The sequence below is a fragment of the Talpa occidentalis genome, unplaced genomic scaffold (genome assembly GCF_014898055.3).
Source record: "Talpa occidentalis isolate TD23 unplaced genomic scaffold, MPIMG_talOcc4v2.1 talOcc4.9, whole genome shotgun sequence".
In the NCBI taxonomy this organism is placed as follows: Eukaryota; Metazoa; Chordata; class Mammalia; order Eulipotyphla; family Talpidae; genus Talpa; species Talpa occidentalis.
The window spans coordinates 105736706-105759448 of record NW_023605305.1 but is presented as its reverse complement, the minus strand read 5'-3'; the positions used below and the strand labels follow the sequence as shown (position 1 = coordinate 105759448).

The window sequence follows — 22743 nt, the reverse complement described above, 5'->3', positions numbered from 1 at the left end:
GTCCTGTCGCCTTTTCAAGTGTAGATGCTCTGGGGAGTATCTCTCATCAACACCCAGAGCATCTCTCATCAACGACACCTCTGTATCTCTGATCTGTCTTATACAGAAGAGGAAGTTTGCCCTCCCTCCCAGTTTGCCTCAAGCTGATATCCTATTCCCTCTGGGCAGAGTTTTATGGTTTTTCTTATCTGTAGACAGTCTTGGCTCCATAGCTGTATTTTGGAGAGTAGACACTCTGTGTGTGTGTGTGTGTGTGTGTGTGTTAAAAAAATCCTACTTACTGTTTTTCAATAAGATTACTGACATTCAAAAAGACAAACGCTTTTCTAGGTACACAGTTTTGTATTACAAATCATTGCCTTTCCTTTCCAAAGATGACAAAAGAAGCTACAGTGTGAATGGGTATCCCCCATTAATACCTGTATGTCAATCTGCCAGTTTGAGGCTGTGCCCCACTGTCCTGCATCCAATGATCTTGCTAAGTCAAAATCATGACTGCCGTCCTTCTAGCAACAGGCCAGCAGCTTGCTTTTCCAAGATGCTCATTCGGAGGTCACATCACTTGATGTATTGACTCTGAGAACCCTGCAAGCAGCTCAAGTTCCTCCTGACTTGAGATGAGGGTGTTTGTCACCACATTTGCGCTGGCAGCTGACACCGTCCAGCCTCTGCCAAAGTCCTGGTGGAGGTCTGCCCTGGGGTGATACTTTGGATGACTTGATTTAGACTTCTCTGTGAGGGAGTGTTTCCAGCCCATGTATGGTTAGAGGGTTGCACAGGAAGTGCTGGTGTTGATGAAACACACAGGAAGTGGATTTGTTAAAGTCTGGTGTGTCTGGATGTGAATCTCAGGTCTGCTAAGCAGATCTTTGATGTTTCTAGGACTCTGTATTCTGGCTCACTCTGGCAGCCTTCCAAAGGACTTTCTGGACCCCTTGCTCCATGGAGTCCCTGCCACCAAAGATCTTGAAGTCCTTGCTGGTGAGGGCACACCTGACATTGTCATCAAGAGTTGTTCACTGAAAAGCTGAAAGGGCTTGGCTTGTCCTATCCTGCAGTCATTTTGTATTCTATTAGATCTTTTCCACCTCTAATCATACTAACAATTGAGACAACTCTGCAAGAGATATGGGAAGAATATTTTTTAAAATAAAAACAAAAGACTTTGCCTTTGAATCATACTGCTTTGTTTCAATTACTCACTAGTTCAGTCTCTGGTTTTATCCACGGCTCACTGTGTCATTCAGCATTTCTCTTCCCTCTGTAAATCACTGGAAAGGGCAAGGAAGTGACCACAGGATACATTAAAGATGCAGACTTGTTTTTTAAAGCCCTCAAATGTCTTTGAGCTTTCCACTAGCATTTTGATGTGAAATGCTATTTTTGCAACATGTCACAGCAAGGAAGCAGGAAATTAAGGGAATCTGAACTGTTCAATGGGTGAGAAGAAACTGACCAACAGGTCCTGGGAATCCGGCAGAACCAGAGAGGCCTGGCCCTGACGCACTGCAATATGCCTGCACCTATATGATCTACCCTAGCGCTCCTGTAGATTGTGAACACACCAAAGTTTGAGAATTATTATTTAAGCAGTGTTTCCCAAACTTGAATACACACACACACACACACACACACACACACACTAACCACCCGGGGATTTAGTAAATAAGGGTGGGGCCTGAGAGTGGGCACTTTGTACAAGCTTCCTGGTGACACTGAGGAGTAGAGTTTAAAAACCAGACAACAGGGGCCTCCCCAATGGTTCAGCAGTTGAGCGCTGGGTTGCGAAGCTGCCCGCAGCCTCTGTAGTGCCGGTTGGATCCCTGGCCGCCGGTTGAGGGTCCCACATGGCACGCAGACCTCTCCTACCGCCCACTGCTCCCCTCAGCAGTGTACTTCATTCGTCTGCCTGTTCTGTTCCCCGCTCTGGCTCTGGTGAATTCTCTCACCCTCCTGTGCTTCTGACTGTACCCAGTGCTTTTATAAATAAATAAATCTTAAAAACAAAAAAACAAAAGCAAAAACAAAAACCAGACAACAGATCCAAATGGAATCATTTCTGCTAAGCCCCATGTCTCTTAATTAGTTTCAGCTGTCCCAGAAATGGAATCTTAAACTCATCAATCAGGAATTGCTTGGTCAGCACCAGTTAGGTAATTTACCTGAGAGACCCCTACCATCCCTTAAAGGAAAGTAACCTTGCAATAACAACCCACTTCTAGCCTGGTATAGCTAACTTATCCCTGCTCCCTCTTGCCTGTAAAAGTGTTTATTTTGTACAGCTTCTTGGAGTGCATTCTCCCTGCTAGATGGGATGTAGCCTAATTTGAGCAGATTTTTGCTCAAGTAAACTAAATTTTGTATATGCCTTAGTTTGTCTTTTAACAGTAACCAGGTCTAAGAGTAATGGTTTGCAAACTTTTTTCTTACGCATTGAAACTCTTTCTTAAAGAAAATGAACATTAATATACCACTCCTTTCCTCCTGGGGCCTCCCAAGATTCTCCTACCACCCCTCCATGGCTCAGGGGAACATGGATTAAAAGTCATCATGATACTGGAAATAGGTTCTAAGAATGCAGACTTAGGTCCATGCACATTTCACTGGAGACCAGAGCTTATGGTCTCTAGTACTTGGGAGTTTTTAAGTAATTTTTTTTAAATATAAGTGAGACGTTTCTTCACAGTGTTAATAAGCCAGCCCTATTTTCCCTTAGTTAATAGGAACAAAAACCATTAAAAATTCATAGGGACTGTGCTTACTTCAGCCCTGCATGTGGGGCAGAATTGGAAAGGCTGTGTCCTGCTGTGCTCAGAGAAGCAATGTGCTGGGAGAGGAACAAAACAGGCAGTCAAGAGAGACTCTGGACCCAGTCCATGCCAGCAGAAGGAAGTGTTAGATGGACCAGCTTGACCTGGGGGTTTACAGGTCAGCCATGTCTGACTGTGTGTGTGTGTGTGTGTGTGTGTGTGTAGTGTGTCCATCTAGTTTAATTTGGGGTTGATAATATCCCTTGGGGTTTTTCTCAAGGCCCTAAATCAAGCAGAACCTTAAAAGAGTGTGGCAAATTTGTGACAATATAGGCAGATCTGGAGGAGATGGTGCTAAGTGAAATAGGTCAGCAGGAGAAAGATAAATACTGGATGATTTCACTCATACATGGAATATAAAGAAACAAAACAAAGGAACAGACAAAACAAGCCCAGAATCATGACTGTAGAATTGAGGTAACAAGAAGAGGAGGAGGGTAGGGAACAAAGCAGGATGGGACCAATGGCTGAGGGTGGAGGATTTTGGGTGCTATGCTGGTGGTGGGTATGTGATAACATCCCTCTGAAGAGGTGTGAACCTGTTCCTCTAAAGCATATAACCAATGCTACCTGGATAAAAAAAATCTTTTTTTAAAAGTATGGTGAGCATACCTCCCATAGCAGCATGTGCTGCTTCTTGATCACACAGCTGTGTGGTCATCTCTTCAGCCCACCCCAACAGTAGCCCACCCACAGGGCGCCCAGAACAGCCTAGGCAAGATCAGCCTCAGGCAAGATAAGCCTGAGGAGGCAGTGAGGGTTATCTTTGCTCCAATTTCCCCTTTCAGTGTCCCTTTACTACTTCACATCTACCCATACAAACTGAAAAGGACATCCTAGCTCCCTGCAGGCAGCTAGCAGTTTCCCTCTAATGCCCGTCCACTAAAGGTGTGGTCAGATGGCAGAGTGATGTCACCAATCACCTGGACCCTGTCAGAAGTGCAAAGTCTCAGGCTCGCCCCAAATTCACCAAATTGAATCTGGTGCTAAGAGGGTCCAAGGTGAGCTGTGAGCACTTAAAGCTTGAGAAGGACTGACTACTGGAAAGCAGCTGTTCTCGGTCTTGGCTATGCTATAGAATCATCTAAAAAATGGTCAAAAAGCCTGATGCCCAGATTTTTCCTGAAACCAATTAAATCAGACTTCCTGGGAATAAAGAGTCCAGGCATCAGTTACTTTTAAGCTTTCAAGATGACCTGATGTCCAACAGGACTGGGAACCAGTCTCGGAAGTGAGGATGAAACAGCTGCCTCTCTGAATCTTCATATTTTTCCTGTGGGACCCTAGAAGGTGGAAAGACTCTAGAGTCCAAGGGAGTTCATTCCAACAACGGAGGCATCCTAACAGGAGAGAAGTTACAGGAAAGAGCAAGAACCCCTGTATCACAAAAAGAAAGAATTTGCCTTTCTTACTAATTGAAGAGTCAGCTTTGGCATGACTTTGTTAAGTTGCCCAAAATTCAACAACAGGGCTTCCCTGGTGGCCTAGGGCTTAAGTCTCAGCCTGAGTTCAAACCCAGCCAGGGAGCTGACCCACATGGCACAGCAGACCTCTCCTGTCTCCCCTAGTGCTCCCCTCAGCAGTGTGTTTCAGTAAATCTGCATGTTCTGCTTCCCCCCTCTGTCCCTGATGAATCCTGTACCTCTTGCCTATACCCCGGTTCTTCTGCACAAAAATATAATAATAAAATAAAATGCAACAAAAATTCCCTTCTATGTTACCCATGAGAAAAATGACTTACCCATTCCAAGTGTACTTCCAGAGCAGGTTACTGTAAAAAAATTAATATATGTTTAATGACATACTTAAGGTAAAGCTATAACTGAAGAAAGAAAAACAGGAAAGTAAACCCAATACGCATAATAACCAGCTTAGGTGATATCCAAAGAGAGATCTACTACCAGTATGACCTTGGGCAAGTCACTTCACTTTTCTGCACCTCAGTTCATCTGTAAAGTTGTAAGAATAAGAATGCCAACTTCATAGGATTGTTAGAAGGATCAGTTGAGTTAACACATGTAAAGCCCTTAGAATAGATATCTGGCACACAAAAAAACTATTAGTTATTATTATCATTAACAATGTGTCATCTTAACCCAGTTAGGTATCACTGATATTGGGGGAAAAAAAGCATCAAAAAAATTCCCCCAAGGGCATGGTTTTTACTGAGGACACTGAGCAAAGGTGGGTTTCTTGATCTGAGCCTACATGCCCAATCCTTACTAAGATGAACTGCTGCAGGCATGAGATAGTACCCCACCCAAGGGAGCTAGAGCGGTCACTGACAAGGACTCTGGTGGTAACAGTCCACCAGATGAATCCCTCTCCAAGGGTTGAATTGTGGGTATAGGGCAGGAGAAATAACATCTCACTTACTGACTGTGTGATCATAGGCAAACACATAAACTCGTGTATTTATTTATTTTTTTTAAATTTAAACTATGTTAGTCAATAGTCATGCCTAAGTACTGAGAACTTGAAATATTACCATTCACTAGAAGAAAAGACACACACCCGGCTTCTTATAATATGGTGTGGGAAAGACAAGGGTGATGCCGGGTCAGAAGGGAGGGAGGGACTCACTCAGCCTATGGGGGTTAGAGAAGACTTCACAGAGGGGAACTATGAGTTTGGAACTTTGGGTTTCCCTTGGAGGTGGAGTGAATTCCTGGCAAAGAGAAGAGAACCACAGTAGCTCAGAAGTGTGATGTGGCTTGGTGTGTGTAGTGGGGCCCTTCCAAACTGCAGGGCCCAGCTGTGTTCTCCTGGTGCCTGTCCACACTGCCAGGTCCAGTAAGGAAGGTGTGTGTGTGTGGTGAATGATGTCATGTGACTATACTACATAATAGAATCCTTGAAGGAGGGGTGTTGTGGGGTGCACCTAGAATTGCACTGTCCAATACAGTAACCACCCAAATGTGGCAAGCCTGAACTGAGATGTGCTATAAAGTATAAAATACACACCAGATTTCAAAGACTTAGTGTGAAAAAAAAAATGCAAGAATTTTATATTGATCCATGTTGAAATAATATTTTGAAGCTATAGACTTAACTAAATATATTGTTTAATTTCATCTTTTGCTTTTGCTTTTTAAAAAGTGGCTACCAGGAGATTAAAATTTTTTTCAGGTTGCCATAACAAGGGAATGGTAAAATTCTCATCTTTAAATTTTATAAATGTAAGACTTTGTTTCTGTAAAAAATGAAAACACATTGACTTAAGTTCAGGATAATAGTAATTAAATAAGCAATCTATGAAGAGATAGTAAAACTAAATATAATTATTTTGTAATAGTTATGGAAAGATTTTCAGAATAACAAGATCTAAGCAAGTGAAAAATATCTGTACATTGACTTGCTGAAGAATACAAAAATCCTTTATCAATATGATACCCATTGGAATAAATATTCAACAGATTCTTAATTTTTTGATAAATAATTATTTCAATCATTTAATTTTCTTCTTCTTTTTTTTTAGTTTTTTTTTTTTTTTAAAGATTTATTTATTTATTCATACAAGCACTGGGTACAGTCAGAAGTGCAGGAGGGTGAGAGAATTCACCAGAGCTGGAGTGGGAACAGAACGGCAGACTGAAGAAATACACTGCTGAGGGGAGCAGCGGGTGGCAGGAGAGGTCTGCGTGCCATGTGGGCCCCTTGCCGGTGGCCGGGGATTAAACTGGTGCTGCAGAGGCTGCTGGCAGCTTTGCAGCCCAGCGCTCAACCGCTGCGCCACCAGGGGAGGCCCACAATCATTTAATTTTCAAAGGAAAATTAAAACTTTTCACACATGGTTTGCGTTAAATTTCTATTAGACAGTGCAGGTGTGGAAAGACAGACCTTGTGAGGGACTGTTACAGGGCAACCCCAGTGTGAAATGGGTTGGCTTGACCAAGAGCCCTCACCCACATGCTTAAAAAGGACTTATAATGAGACTCAACTGCAGGCACACACAAAAAGGGTAATAAAGGGTTTATTAACCAAAAAAATGGGGAAATGAAGAAATGAGTAACTTAGGGAGAGAGAGATAAATTGGTGAATGTGTCCTACCAGTTCTGCTGAGCTGGGACCCCAATAGCATACTGAAAATTGGCAGAAAAACAGCCCCACACCTCCCCAAGGCCCACATGTCTGGTTATATACTAAGCCTGGCTGCTTAACTCCACCCTCAGTTCCCAGCAATGCTCTAATTAGTGGTGATGACATTATGGGATTTGTAGTCCTTGGTGTCTAGGATCTCTTAGGTCTGGGGTGGGGGTGGGATCCATAAAACCTATTTGTGGAGTTTGTTCAGGACATCCTTATCCCCCAACAGGACCTTGAATGCAGTGCTCAAGAGGATTGAATTTTATCCTGTGGGGCATGGAAAACTGAGGCTCATGAAGCATAAAAGTAACACCATCAGGTCAGCTTCCTGGAATGGCAAGTCTGGTAATTGGTAAGGAGGCTCTGGTGATGGCAGAAGGCAGGATGTGCAGTAACTTACAAGCGAGGTGAAGAGAGCCTGGGTAGAGGAGCAGTTGCAGGGATGAAGATGTGGAGTTGGATTTAGAAACTGTCATGTAGTGAACAGGAGAGGATTTGGGAACTATTAAGATATGGACAGGGAGGTAGAAGGAAGCTGACTCTAGGATTTTCAGCTCTTGAACAGAAAACAAAGATGGAGGAAGATCAGTAATTAGAAGAACATTAGGAGTTCCTTTTGGCCTTGAGTTGCAATGCCTGGGGCACTTGCAGGTAGAAGTGTCATTTGAACATGGATTTAGAGGTTAGAAGAAGAGACTGTTGTAAAGATTTGGAAGCTTCTGAGCCTTGGGTTTTTCATTTTTTAACTGAGTAATAAAATCCACTGAACCTACATCAAGCGTTATTTGAGCATTCAATGAGATATTGAATGTGAAAACACTTAACACATTGTAAACATTATACAACTATCATGAAGTATTGTTATCAAACTGTCTTCCTAAGAGCTCATCCCCACCCCCACCCCAGTCCTGTCCCTTCTGATAGGCCATGCTTTGGCCAGCTTGTCCTGTGGACAAGATAATGAAAAAGCAAGGAATGAGAGCATGACCATCAAGGACAGAGAGAGCACCTGCTCACAAAGACCTGGCCTGGTTCACACCAGGAGCCTTCTTGAAACTTCTCATCACCTATTTGGAAATTTTGGATTCGGGTCATCAGAAAAAGTTTCTGAGTCAATATTTATTCCTCTTCCTGTGTTCATTTGCAAAGTTCAGGGCTCTCTCTTTTTAAAAAATTTTAGAAATGTATGAAAAATATATGACGATGCCTTGGGCAAGGTAACAGAAGGCGCTGGAATATAGAGCAGGAGAATTCCTAATGTTTTTCTGTCAGTTCTGGTGAGATGGCAGTTATTGACAGTCATGTTTTGTGATCCCAGATTGTCTATCTACCCTTATTTCCAAACATAGCTTATGATTTCTAAATTCACTTTTTTTCTTATCCTCCAGCTCTTCTTCAGTCATAAGCCTGAATCAGTGCAAATAAAGGTTCAAGTCTCTTAATGGCTAACATTCCAGGGTGTCTATCATTATCTCTAAGACTATATTAAAAAATCTCAAAGCAAAAAATCATTTAAAATTTACTATTTATACAGCCAACATGTGATCCTTTTTCTGAAGAAGAATCAAAGGAAGCAGGAAGAGAGGAGTTTCTCCAAATCAATTAATAAGAAAAACCACAATCCCAAAGAAACTTGCCTCCAGAACATGGAAATGTCACACCCTCTTTGACCCACCTACATAGCAAATAAATATGATTGCCCTGAGTCTTAATTCACTGTTTGGGCTAGTGTTAAATAAAAGCTCATTAAAAAAACAATAACAAGGAATCATGTTTTCTTTTACCTGAATATATTTTTTTGGGGCAGAAAGTAAGCTTCAGTCCAGACTCAGCAACTGGTGAGACCATCACGGTATATACATCTCCACAGGGTATCCCAGTGACATCACAGAAACTGAGGCCAGCACTTGGGGAGCACGTGAAAATGCCCTTGGAGCCATAGAGGTCAGTGCTGTAATTGGCAGAGCCCCTGGAAGCTTGCCAGTAGATCCTGATGCCATTAGGGCCCAACCGATATAGTTTTACCCCCAAAGGACAGCAGGCACCTAACAGGTGAAAAACACAAACAAAATCACTTCAATACACCTGACCACCAGCCATGGCCTTTATTACGTGGGGAGACAATGTAAGGAACCTAATACAGGCTTGGAGCAAGATTCAAAGGAATACTCAAGTTTGTTTCACGTAGGAAGCCAAGACTCTCTACTATCCCTGGGATGGCAAAAATTCAAAAATTCTATCTGAACACTCCCACCCCATGACCCAAGGCTGACGTTAGCTAGCAGGCCATTGGATTCTTTCCCATGAAGCCTAGGAGGGCATCCTCAGGAATTTTGTTGTTGTTTTTTTTTCTCCTCTTAAAACAGTGCTCCAAGCAGCCACTTCAGAGGCTTAGGATCTATAAGAGTAACCTTATTTGCTAAGCCTTGTCATTTTTATCTTCCCCTGCTATTCCCTAATGGTTTGTTCTTTGTGAAAGAGACACACAATACGGTCAGAAGATAGTGCTCTTTTAGCCTGTTGAAAGAAAAATCCATAAAAAGAGCTGGAGTGGTTCAGAAGACCGAGGGAGTAGCATAAAAACAACAAAAAGATAATAATGCAATCCAGATAGAAATCTAGGGCAATCTCAGTGCTTTCTGAAAACTCTGCAAGACTATGTTACTCTGTGTTGCCGGCAGCAGGATCTTATAAAAACCTTTCCCCTTTTCAGAAAAAGTATACCAGGACCTTGCTACTAGGGGAGTTAATTCACCAACCACCAACAGAGACCTCTGAAGCTTTGAGGTTTTAAGAGGAAACAGTAAACATTTTAGAAAGCAATCTGAATATATATATAACACCAGTCAGGTGGAAATGCAGCATCTTTTTTAAGTGAGAAGGAAGGACTCATGTCTGGATTTGTAAGAGTCAAAGTTATGATACTTTAGAGCATGAGTTTAGAATTCACCTACTGGAGGAGTAACTCTGGTAGGCGCAGCCCACAGTCAAGCCAGTGGCACTAATTGCTTTTAATGCCACTGTGTAATTGATGCCACACGTGATGCATCCCAGGAGGCAGTGGTTTTGACGGGTGTGACACTTGGACTGTCCAGTGCGTGACTCCAGGTCTGTCACATAGGTTTGAGACCCTGTACCAATGGTCCAGCTCACGTTGATTACTGATTGGGTGACCTGTGTTACTGTCAGACCAGCTGGACAGCACGGCACTTCAATGGGGAGAGAGAGAAAGAATTAGTGATTTATTTCACTGAGGGTTATTTGTGAAAAAAGATCAACAATGGTATGTTGCTGTATCATTCAAGACCCTAAGTTTCTTAAATCCTCAAGTGTTAATCAAAATTTCCTCTTGTTAAGCAAGATCTCATTCCCTCTGACACATCATTTTAACCTCAACTGTGTATAGTGGTGCTTTCCCCAAGAATTTGGGGCATTAACTATCTGTCGGTAATGTGAGTCTCTGCTCACCATTATTTTTTTTTTTTTTTCCAGAATAAGAAAGAAATCCTTTGGAGCCTCTCTGGTGGCCTAGGGGTTAAGTCTCATCACTATCACACCACTACTATCTGAGTTCGATCCCCAATCTGGGAGCTAACCCACATATGGTGCAGCAGACCTCTCCCGTCTTGCCCGCTGCTACCCTTTAGCAGTGAATTTTAGTCAATCTGTCTGTTCTGTTCCCCACTCTTGTCTCTGGTGAATCCTCTTACCCGGCCCCCTCACCTCTGGCCTACCCCCAAGTTCTTCAAGGCCAAAAAAAATAAACAACTCCTTTGTTGCCCTCCAACTTAAAAAATTCCAAAATTTGCAAAAAATTGCAAATTTCAAAGCAATATTTGCATTCACTGCTTCTACCAACATAATGTTTCATAGTAATGGCAACTAAATATATTTTGCCTTTTTCACACATCTCATAGTACATATTTAATATAAAAACTTGAAATATTTTTATCCACCTAAGAATATCACAACAAAGTCTCAATTTTTCAGGGGTTCATTATACAGAATATATTTAGAATCTTCTAGTACGTTTAGTATTATCTCTATATTACTGCTTTTTGTTTCAACTTTTATAGTCTAGGCCACGATCATTGTGTATAGAAGAAAAAATAATGCCCAAAGACTTTCAATAATTTCCTTCACATGTGCTTACAAAGCAACAACAGCTTTCTTTTATAAACCTCTTACTGTGCATCAGGCACTATGTTAAGTGCCTTGCAGCATTAATTAACTTAATATTCAAACCACCCGATGAGAACATTATTCCCCTTTTACCAATTAGGAAACTGAAATTCAGGAAACATGTTTTAGAGAAAAATTTCAAAGAGTTGAGCCAAAGGAATAAACAATAAGAAGCCCATTTGGCCACTTGTTAGTTGTTTTCATAGAGTGTGTCTCATGGGGGGAACATGAATTCACATAAATGTTTTTGCTGCATCAGTGTATTCCTCCTTTGAGACCAGTTTATGAGGCTTTGGGGGCCTCTGATGTTTTTACAGAATACGTGTCCAAATGTTGAACATTTTTAAGACTAGGGCTCTTCGACAAGTCTCTGAGTTGAAAGTATTTTATATCACACTCAGGGTAGATCCCACTGAGGTCAGTATTGAGGCTGGTGGCTGCTACATACCTGTTTCGAGGGGGACACTGTAGCTGGGCGGACTCCGACCTGCTGGAGTTTCAGCCACCGCGGTGACAGAGAACATGGAGCCACAGGGCAAGTCCCCCATGGTGCAGGACTCCCCTGAGCTGCTGCATTGGAAGAGCCCCTTCTCCCCCTCAGCAGTCACGGTATAAGTGGCCTCCTCATTAGTGGATCGCCAGTGCACGTTAATTATGGAGAAGGCATCCTTGGAAACATTTTTTATTTCAGGACTGCAAGGAGCTAACAGAGTTTTTGCATGATTATTTGAAACAGCCACAAATATCACAAGTGCCTTTTGTGCTGAAACTGACCCCCTCCCCCAACCTCACTCCGAGCGAGACTATTACTTTCAACTGATCCAGGCATGGAGGCCAAGTTCATAGAAGTTTTGTGAAAACCTGTTGCCAGTGACCAGTGATATTTTGTTCCTGAAGCATCAGACTCTTGGAAAATGTTAAGGAGTGTATTGAATTCCAAAAGCAAAAATACTTAAGACACACAATTGTGACCTTAATCTTCACGGCCTTCATGGTAGGCCCCAGAAGGTAGGAAGGAATGAATGGCTGAGATAACCAGTGGGAAAACCTTCTACTCTTCTCCAATCATCTCCTCATTTATTTTTTTCTCCTTTTCTTTTCACCTCCTCTTCTGCCTCTCCTTACTAATGCAGGGGCTCTAATGATTCCCTGCAAAGAGTGGCTAAGGGAAATTAACCTTTTTGTAGGTCTTGTTGAATGTCCATCATGAGGGACAGAACTGGGGTGAACCATCAGGCATCACTCAGAGAAATCATGGTTGCCATGTACCTGTGGTTATGGCCTGGGAAGCACAGGACGTGTTGCTGCCCCGGATCTCGCTGAAGGAATACACCGTGATGTTGTACTTGGTGTCACACTCCAGAGCAGAAAGGGTGCAGGCAGGAGCTGTGTCCTTGCACTCAAACATGCTGAACCCATCTACAGCCCTCGTTTGGTACAGTTCAGCACCACGCACAGGAGACCAGACCATCTCTACTCTGTCACTGGATACCAAGATGGGGTTAATGTCGCTTGGACAACAGGGAGCTGAAAGCAGAGCAGAGAGAAAATAGAGGTCATCCAGAATGGGTACCAAGTCCTGCCTGACCTCCCAGTGTCCAGAGCCTGTCATTGGCCCCCTAAATTATTACAAGAAACTCCTATAGGCCTGCTCAGCTCTGATCTTGGCCTAACACTACGTGAGGATAGAGCCTTTATGCATGATATTCAAGGTCATTGCAAAGTATATCCAGTTTACATGTTCAGCTACACCCATCCCCATCACACCAGACTCCATGATTCCCCACCCTACAAATGTTCTCACTTCTTTACACCTTGAAGACAGCTGACTCCCTACTGGAATGACTTTCCCTTCTTCTGTCTGACTCCCTACTGGAATGCCTTTCCCTTCTTCTATCTGACAAAAGCATACTTAGTCTAACTTCCAGAGCCTACCAGTAGATAAAAAATGGGGCAAAATCACTGTAGTAGAAATTCTTAGAAAAGACTCTACATAGAAGACCCTAAAAGAGGGTCTACATAAAAGACCCTCATCGACAAATTCTGACAGATGTCTAACTCAGCTTCTTGTTTCTCTGGGATGCTCTTGCACCCATCCTTGAAGACAATGTTCAAAGCCATTCCCTCTGGAAAGTTCCCTGTGCTCTGGACACTTTATTGATAGTTTCTTACTCCAAATTCCAAAGGCACAAATTATGATTTCCTTAATCCGGCCAAATTTATTGTAATCTGAGTAGTACTGTTAATCACATGCTATGTGATAGTATGCTTACAAATATAATTAATTAATTTCAAATGACTCACTTAATTCATTCTCCAAAACTTGAGCTTCTCCTATATGTTCATTACTCTATGATAGGCACTGAGGATGAAGAGATAAAGAAAACATCATCCCTGCCCTAGAAAATCCAGGTTAGTGGAGGAGAACAATAGTCACAATCATGATAATACAAATATTTTGCATTTGGCTTCAGTGCACACAAAGAGCTTGTCATACTCATGTTCTTATTATTATTTGTCCCATTTTGCATTGGAGGCTACTGAGGAAGCTCCAAGTTAAACATCATTATCTCTATTTTACAAATGAATTCATGGTCAAGTTTGTACTTAAGCCCAGAAGTCCTACTCCAAGGTCATCCATACCACATAGCATCTTTGCCTTTGCATCTTTGTCTCCTGGTCTAGGGGAGAGAATGAATGCTGAGAAATAGAACTGTGTTCCCTTTGGCATTTAGCACAGGGCCAAACGCTGAGTAGATCCTGGTAGAGGGTTTGATTTTTCAGAGCAGGATTGAAGAACTTTAACTTCTTTTCACTCCAAAACCTTGCATACTTATAGTGGTTGGGTCCATGAAGCCAAAATTTCCTAGTCTAGAAAGGTGAGAGATAAAAGTGACTTTTCATGTCTGACATGAAAATGACTCCCAAGTGGCCTTGGAAGTCCCTGAATGCCATCTGGAGTTCATTCTGTTGCTGATATTAGTGAATTTGGAACACTTTACAAAAGTCAAGGTTGACTTGCCTGTGGTGTAATTGAACACATCACCCAAAGGACTCTGGCCGGCCTTGTTATAGGCAAAGACACTAATAAAGTACGTGAAGCCGCACTCAGATAAGAAATTGCACTGGGTAAGGGATGTATTGCAATGTACTTCCAAGCCGTCATCACTCTTCACAAAGGCCACGTAGTAATCAGCCAGATCTACAGTGGACCAAGCCACAGACAGGTGACCGGGGGGATCTTCTTGAATTGTCACTCTTCCAGGTGCACAAGCAACTAGAAAATGATAAACAATAAACAATTGTGAGAGTCTTTCCAGAGGTTTCCTTTGCAACTTTGCAGTTGTCCAGGATCTCAAGACAACCCAAACAGCCTCTGAGCTTTGTAATGGATTGAATTTGGTGCCTAACACACAAAACTACACACTAGAAGCATTAGAAGATTTTCCTTATGGAATCAAAAAGTCCAGACCATGACAGCAAACTGATAGCCTATCCAAGTTCTCCTGTTATATGAAATATACTTAAAGTAGTGGGCCATCAGAGTTTGGTTGTCTTTTTAAGATATGGGAATTTCCACTGTTAGAGCATTTGTTGACTTGGCCTTGACCAGAGATGAAATCAGACTAGCCTGAGTGGAATAATGAAGATCCCAGAAGTTATCTGTTTTAGAGATTAAAAAAGTCACCATTCTTTGTGCTTTCTATTTACATTTTCTCAAATTCTTCTAACAATTATCATCATTTTACGATTGAAGAAACTGAAGTTCATAGAGGATAGGTGATTTCCCAAGTTCGCACAGCTAGCAAGGGATGGGGCTGGATCTTTCTGAAGGCTTATATACAAACCTACATAGATGGAAAGTTCTAACTGCAGCCCCCACTGTGCTGCACAACAGAACACATTCTCAGACTTTCTATTTTTGTATATTGGGGGGCCAGAGAGGGTGGGACTTTTAGTGCTTTCTAAAGACAGTTCTTTTGTTAACAAGTCAAGGTCATTAACATGATCACCACCGTGTTATACACAAACTATAGTTGCGCCCCCCTGGACTGAAAAGTGTGTAAGACTGAGTCAACTGAGGAACATCTACAAACGATTTAATTCAGACTCCATTACCAGAGACTCCAATTTAATTGAACTTAGGTGGGGCCTGGACATCAGGATTTTATAAAAGCTCTTAACGTGCATCTAAGATCAAAAAGCACTGGCTAGTACTTGCCTGCATTAAATGACTGCTGTGCTTTTGAAGGTATATTTCTCTTCTTTCTCCTTTTTTTAGATAAATTTTTACTGAAATAACATTGTTTTTATAACCTTATGTAGGTTTTCAGAGTACAGCATTATGTTTTAACATATTTATTTCATTATAGTTCAACATCACCACCAATAGTCTACATTCTTTTTTTTTTTTAAAGATTTGTTTATTTATGCATACACGAAATAGGGTACAGCCCAGAGGCATGAGGTAGTGTAGGTTCCTTCTACCACCATTTTATCCATGTCATTCACTCCCCTAAACTCCTTCCCCTCGAAGTTTCTTAGCTCTTCCTCACTCTGAGCTATCCCACCCTCCTATTTCTGGTGTACTGTCCACATTACAGTTGCCAAAAGGGAAGCCAAATCACCAAGTTCATTATTTAACGTAACATAACTGTAAGACAGATACTGGAAGGTGCCATTTAAATGCAGAATATAAAGAAACTGAACCACGAGTCAGATAAAGTCAAACTCAAAACTAGCCCTTCAAAACTGACTGTGGACCTGAGGCACCCAGAGGAGGAGAGAGGTGAGAACAAAGTGGGGGAGGGAGCACAATGGATATGGGGGTACACTGTGGGTGTTTGGATGGTGGGTGTGCTATGTTAGCACCTGAAGGGGCTTTTGTTGTTTAAGCCTAGACCTCCCAAATCCAAGCAATGATGCAAACCAACATTATCTAGCAAAAAATTTTATTTATTTATTTATTTTAAAAGATTTATTTATTTACACAAGAACTGGGGTATAGGCCAGATGTGCTAGAGGGTGAGAGGATTCACCAGAGACAAAGCAGGGAACAGAAAAGGCAGACTGATGAAATACACTGCTGAGGGGAGCAGCAGGTGAGACAGGAGACGTCTGCTCGCCATGTGGGTTGCTCCAAGGCTGGTGGGGATCGAACTGGCACTGCAGAGGCTGAGGACAGCTTCATAGTGCTGCGCTCAACCACCTGTGCCACCAGGGGAGGCCCTAGTGAAAAAATTTTAAAAACAAAGAAATTGGGGCCTCCTCAGTGGTGCAGAGGGTTGAGCGCAGCCCTGTGAAGCTGTCTGCAGACTCTGCAGTGTGGGTTTGATTCCTGGCCGGCCAGGGAGATACCCACATGGCGTGGCAGACCTCTCCTATTGCGCCTACTGCTCCCCTCAGCAGTGCTTTTGGTCTGTCTGCCTGTTCTACTCCCCACTCTGTCTCTGGTGAATTCTCTCACCCTCCTGCACCTCTGACTGTACCCCAGTTCTTGTATAAATAAATAAATCTTTTAAAAATATAAAAATAAAAAAGAAATTGTGGATCTGAAGGGCTGGCTATACTTTTCCCTTTGAAATGGAATAGCAGCATATCAGCTTGTGATGACTCTTTTCCTGTGTGTTTAGAAGTCTTTTAAGCTTAGAATACCAAATTCTGACTGTTGGATAAAGTAGACATTATTGTATTTATCTACACTTTCTTTGGTTTAGGGAGTGAATCAGGCAAAACTTGGGCTGGAATTCCAGCTCTACCGCCTAAATTGGTATGCCCTCAGAAAAATGATTTTACTTCCCTGGGCGTCAATGTTCTCATCTGAGAAAAGGAAAGCATTGAGCCTACCTTGCTGAGTTGCCTTGAGGATTAAGTAAAATCATATATTTAAGCATCTGGGACATCATTAAGTCTTCACTAAATGTTAGTTCCCATCCTCAAAACACATAGATGTTTTTAGATGAAGGAGCAAACCCTCTACATATGTAGATTTTTATCTCTCTGATAATGAAAACGGGAGAATATCTAAACATATGCTCAGAATTATAGACATCCCCCTTTTTATCTTAAAAAATAGCTCCCACCAAGACTGGAGCTATAAAACATGATGTAAAGTACTGGGGGCTATCTATACTGCACAGTTAAAACTGTGTCTGACTTCAATTGCTTCTTAGAATTTTTCCAACTGTACAAAGGAAAAAGAAAAAAAAAAACTAATTAGTAAAAGATCTGGAACAGAAACCAGCCTCCTTGTTTTCAAAGAAGTGCTTTTGCCAGTGCACAATATTTGGTTTCAGTGTCAACATTATTCAGACTCATCAGCATGCCCGACTCAATGCCTCCATTTAGAGCAGGCTTCTGTTTTTCCTTCTCAGAAGTATTTGGAACACAGTCGGGTGACCATTTGTTTCTCAGAGGCAGTCATTTTGCCTCATCAGCCCCACAGGAGAGTCCCTCTTGTTTCCGTACCAGTTTTCAGAGTCGCTGCTGATGTTGACTTGCTAGATCCAGCATCATTACTTGCTAAAACTGAAATCCGGTACTCGGTTCCACACTGCAGAGAGGAGATGGTACAGGAACTGGAAGTTGTAGTGCAGCTCAATTCTGAGGAGTCACTCTCGGCCATCACGGTATAGTTGAAAGCTCCTTCTGTCGGTGCCCACGAAACAGATGCCTTCAGAGCCCCACTATCAAAAGAGACTTGAATGTTGGCAGGAGCAATAGGACCTATATTTTTGAGAAACAATTCAGTTTTATGGTAGTCTCAGCCCCAAGCTAAGATTGAGCTGACAAAATTGCAGAGTTTGGAGGCTGAGTCACATCAGTGATAGGATAATTCCAAGTGTTCAGATCAGAAAACTGGGATTTAGGGAACCTGGGAACTGGTAACACATCTGCCATGAACTATGCAAATTCACAGTTAGCTATAAGACTTTGGTCATGTTATTTAATCTTTCTGTCGTTTAATTTTTTTCTCATCTGTACAATGGGATCTAATAAGTCCACAATCAGTCTCTAGCACAGAGTAATCATTCAGCGTATTTTGAATGAATGTAATGAATGCATACACAATTTGACAAGTGGTTGAAATAATTAAATTAAACTGTAACTATGAAGAACTAAAAGGGATGTGTGGGTATGTTATTATTGTGTGGTAGGTCAAATATTTCTATTATTGATAGATGAAGTTAAAGAGTTTAGCTTTCACAATAGCCCTTTATTACTTTTGACACTTGCTAAGACTTCTTCTGTAAAAGCTTTCAGGTTCTAATTGTTTCCAGAAAAGCACACTTTCTTTCCATTCTAAATCAAAGGGAAGGAAGAGACATATTGAATGTGATGATTCCATGTTAAGTGTCTCTAAAACACTTCCCCCTATATTCTTAGAAATAGGCCTGCCTTTGGCCTCCCTGGTGGTGCAGCAGGTTGAGCACAGCACTGCGAAGCTGTCCACAGCCTCCGCAGTGCAGGTTTGATTCCTGGCTAGCTGGGGAGATTCCCACATGGTGCGGCAGACCTCTCTTGTCACTCCTGCTGCTCCCCTCAGCAGTGTATTTCAGTCATCTGCCTGTTCTGCTCCCCGTTCTGTCTCTGGTGAATCCTCTCACTGTCTCACGACTCTGGCCTGTACCCCAGCTATTGTATAAATAAATCAATAAAATAAAACTTATTAAAAAAAAAAAGAGACCTGCCTTTCTTCAGGGCTATCTTCTTGAAAAGGCTGGAATGGGTGTTCTCCTGAGTGGTAGAGAAATTGCCCCAAGTGTCTGTGACATCATAAGGCCCACCTGGCAGACCCTAGAGACCTGCTTGGTCAGCCTTTGAGCAGAGTCCAGCACCCTGTGGATGCTAGTGGTAGTAAACAGGAAAGGCCCAACTCACTCTCTGCAGGGCAGGTACCTGACATGTTCTGAAACAGGGGTGGACAAGGCTACAAAAGGGCAACAAGGCAGAAGCTTGGCTGGAAGGATGGAACAGCCACCTATCTGCCTGGGCTCTGAGAGCAGAGAGCCACCAAAAAAGTCCCAAAAGGCCAAAAACCAGAACCAGGGTCTATAGCAATACAACATCCACACAATAGGGGCCTATGGGCTATCACCTAACAAAGGACAGTGCCTGATAAGAGGCCCGGTCACTGTCTGTGGGTTCCCACCTGCATGCACAATTGCAAGGAACCGCACAATTGCACACATCTCAGACTCCAAGAACAACCACCATGGGGTTTATTTTACAAACAGGGGAAACAACGAGCTTACTGTCTCCACAAGTGGCTGCTACCTCACCCAGATAGCATCAGTGATGGTCACCACTGGTCACCAGGAGTGCTGGACAGCACTGGCCAGTGGTGTTGGTCACTACTGGTCCCTCAGAGGCAGTGTCAGAGACACCCAGTGCTAATAGCTCTTTGTGAGTTGTTGGGTTATACCAACAACAAACAGCTCTTTGAGACACCAGGCCCAGGGCCTTGGGTGCTCCTTTCAGGCCACGGCAGAGACAGGTCCCGTCTGACAGCCTCCTCTGGCCTCTCTTCCTTCCTCAGAAGTCAGCTACTGAATGCTGCTTTTTCTCTTTCTTTGGAGGCCAGGATGGAGTCTTTCCCTTATTTCTTCTTCCCTTGGAGGCTGGAACTGTCTTCTCATCTTAGGGGACTGGCATTTTCTCTCCCCAGAGCCCTCCGTAAGTGGCTTATATCCTCTTTCAGGGTGCCCCACCCACAAGTCTGATTGGACCATTTAGCACCAATCAGCTCATAGCTCGCACCTGATTGCTCCATTACAAGGCAGTTGCTGAGCTCTGAATAGTAACTGCCACAACTGACTTGTGGTGGAGCAGCAGGTTGAAAGAATGACTGGCGCCCACCGCTGAGGTGGCTGGGTTCTGGAAACAGTTCATCCCCTGGGTCATTTCCACAGGCCCCTGTCCCTGCATGGTTGGCTTGTCTGTAGAGACAGGTCTGCTCTGGGTAGCACTGGGCCTGGGGCTGGTAGGGGTGACCTGCTGTGCTTTAGGACAGCCTGCTTTTCCCACAAGGAACACCAGAAAAATGAGTAGAATAATGGGAGGCAGTTATGGATTGAATTGAGTCCCTTCAAACTTTGTGTGTTGAATTCAGAATCTGTAACCCCAAATACCTCAGGATGTGGTCTTATTTGGAAATAAGTTCATAACAGACGTAGTTAATTAATGTGAGGTCATTAGAGGGTGAACTCTAATTCAATATGGTTATTATCCTTATAAAAGGAGAATATTTGGACATAGACATACACATACAGCGAGAGGCTATGGGAAGATGAAGCCAAGGAGAAAGTCCTGGAACATATAGATCCTTTCTCATGGGCATCAGAGGTCTATGTCCATACCTTGATCTCAGACTTCCGTCCTCCAGAACTGTGAGACAATTAATTCCTGTTGTTTAAGCCATGCAGTTTGTCGTACTTCGTTACAGCAGTTCTGGCATATTAACAGAGCAGCTAAATCTAAATTCTCTAAAACTTTTCAAAACACAGGGAAACAAATGAGGAGGGAGGCTTTCAGAAACTAGTCACCTCTAGGCGGTGACTTCCAAGAGGTGACTCTCCCAGTTCCCTAGACTGTTGTAGAACTGGGCATCTCCTGCTGGGCATCCTCCTATCAAAATATTTGTCACAAAGCACTGCAGCCATTGACTTACACACCCATCTCTTCTAAGATACAGCCCATTCTTTGAGTGGAAGCATCATGCTTTGATTTTGCAACCCTATTAGCTAAAATATGTAAACCATGTGGGCTCTCCATAAATATTTGCCCAAAGAAGAATGAACGAATGAATAAATGAATGAATGAATGAAGAGGTCCAGGGGGATTGGTTTATAAAGGACATCCTGCCTCACCAGGCACTTCATGAATCACCTTGATATGATTTTTCCCTAGAGAAGTATTATAAAAGGGACACCTCTCTCTTCTACATTTCTGCCTGGATCCATAGGCAATGGGGCTTTAACTCCCTTCCAAACTTAGAAGGTGCTGGAGAGGACATTTATGGTTTCTTTCCATGCTTTCCTTGGTCTTCCCCCAGGGATAAACAGCTAATCTGGCTGATGAGAGCCTGCCATCTGATATTGATCGTGGCTGGCTGGCTGCTTCAATAGAAGCAAAACATCTCTCTCCCCCTCTCATTCTTTTGGCTCATTCCAGCAGCTCAGTTGGGGCTTCTGGCTAAGATGCAGTAGGATTGAGATGGCATGGTGAGAGGAAACCTATCATGCTCCAGTTTTTCAGCCTAATTCTGGAGGAGAGGTGATGAGAAGCCCAACGACAGCCTCAGGCCTAAGTGAAGTCCTTATATCTGAAGGACCAATTTGCATCCAGCATAAAGTTCCATAAGAACAGGGACTTTGTTTTGTTTTCTGCTTTATCTCTAGAAAACAACAGTCCAGAGATGGCATGCACTCATTAAATGTCTACCGAATAAATGAATTCCTGTTTGGCCCAATTCTTTTTGTCTAAACTATTGGCCTGAAAGGAATAGGGGTGAGCAGTAGGCCTAACAAGAACCTCTCCTGCTGTGTGATATTCAATGAATATGGTGAAATTAAGTTGGCTTTAAAAGGGGAGGTACCATGCCTGTGTATTCTCAGCAGAATTTTCTTTACCCATGCAATAAGCATTTAAACCACTGAGGAGGAATAGTCAGGCACTATAAATAAACTCGTAATAAGTGTAAATAGCTGCTGTCAGCTGCTCTGCACTAATCACTTAACACCGCTCTTGACAGCTCCAACACACAGCCCCTCTCATTAAGCAAAAAGGGGATTGTTTGGGGCTGAGCTGAGAAGTCCTTACTTGTTCTCTGATTGCAGGTGGAGTCATCCCCAGGAGTTCCATTGGCATTCCACGCATAGGCCTTTATAGTATAGAGAGTCCCAGCATCTAAACTGGTGAATGTCAAGGAGGTGTTGGTGGTATTCTCTTTCCATATTTTACCCAAACCATTAGCTTGCATAATGGACACGGAGAATCCAGTTGCCATATATACAGCTTCCCACTGCACAAAAATAGAGTCTGGGCTTGGAGAACTAACTTCTAGAATTGGTGCAGCCAACACTGTAAAGACAAAAACACGTGCATCTGCCTTATGAAAGTCCAATTGAGGATAATTCAAACTTAGGAATAAGTAATTTGAGGTTGATTATCTATATTAGGAAATAATTATTTGCTTTGCAAAAGAGACACAGTAGAGTTCCATCACACAATTGCTTTCTAAATGTGTATTAATCATAAATGACTCAATAGAGCAATGGGGAACAGGGAAATTCTAATTTTAGATATTACTTTCAAATGGAGGTTGGTAAGAGATTAGATAAAACATCCCTGTAGTCATAATATATATATAAACATAAATCAATGGGGGAAATGATGGTTTTTACTATTTTAATATACATACAACCGTTCAGAAATATGCCTTAAGTACAACTTAATCAATTCATTTAAGTAATACCGATGACAAATTCCAGTCCAACTGCAGCAAAATCCCTTCTATGTGTTCTTCATTTAGCATGTTCTTTATGGATAACTGAAGACAAAAATGGAAAACTCTTTTTCACAGACTTTAAAGTACAGATGCTTTGAAAGATGCCCAGAAATAAACAAAGATGCTTTGTTTATTGTCTCAAACAAAGCATCTGGA

At 42.5% G+C, this 22743-nt stretch overlaps 1 protein-coding gene across 2 annotated transcripts; it reads right to left on the bottom strand.

Annotated features, from left to right (window-relative positions):
* Positions 1-333: 333 nt before the first annotated feature.
* Positions 334-18858, bottom strand: FNDC7 (fibronectin type III domain containing 7). Of its 2 annotated transcripts, none has more exons than XM_037500403.1 (10): positions 18770-18858; positions 17547-17804; positions 14101-14355; positions 12348-12605; positions 11527-11781; positions 9851-10105; positions 8681-8941; positions 4552-4581; positions 1204-1271; positions 334-1117 (listed from the first exon to the last, which is right to left on the bottom strand). In XM_037500403.1, exons 2-9 carry the CDS (start codon positions 17701-17703, stop codon positions 1240-1242), a joined length of 1503 nt encoding a protein of 500 aa, XP_037356300.1. In that variant the 5' UTR covers positions 17704-17804; positions 18770-18858; the 3' UTR covers positions 334-1117; positions 1204-1239. The 2 variants fall into 2 exon arrangements, with proteins under 2 accessions (XP_037356300.1, XP_037356301.1); XM_037500404.2 differs by having other exon boundaries at positions 17547-17764; positions 18770-18802.
* Between the last annotated feature and the right edge of the window lie 3885 nt (positions 18859-22743).

What these genes read in the sequence shown, in the direction of transcription:
- FNDC7 (XM_037500403.1), bottom strand. Translation starts at nt 17,703, where the DNA reads ATGGCCGAGAGTGACTCCTCAGAATTGAGCTGCACTACAACTTCCAGT. An exon ending in AGCAGCGACTCTGAAAACTG is followed by an intron (nt 14,356 to 17,546) that starts GTACGGAAACAA and finishes ATCATTTTCTAG; the next exon opens with TTGCTTGTGCACCTGGAAGA. An exon ending in CAGTGTCCCCCTCGAAACAG is followed by an intron (nt 10,106 to 11,526) that starts GTATGTAGCAGC and finishes TCCCCATTGAAG; the next exon opens with TGCCGTGCTGTCCAGCTGGT.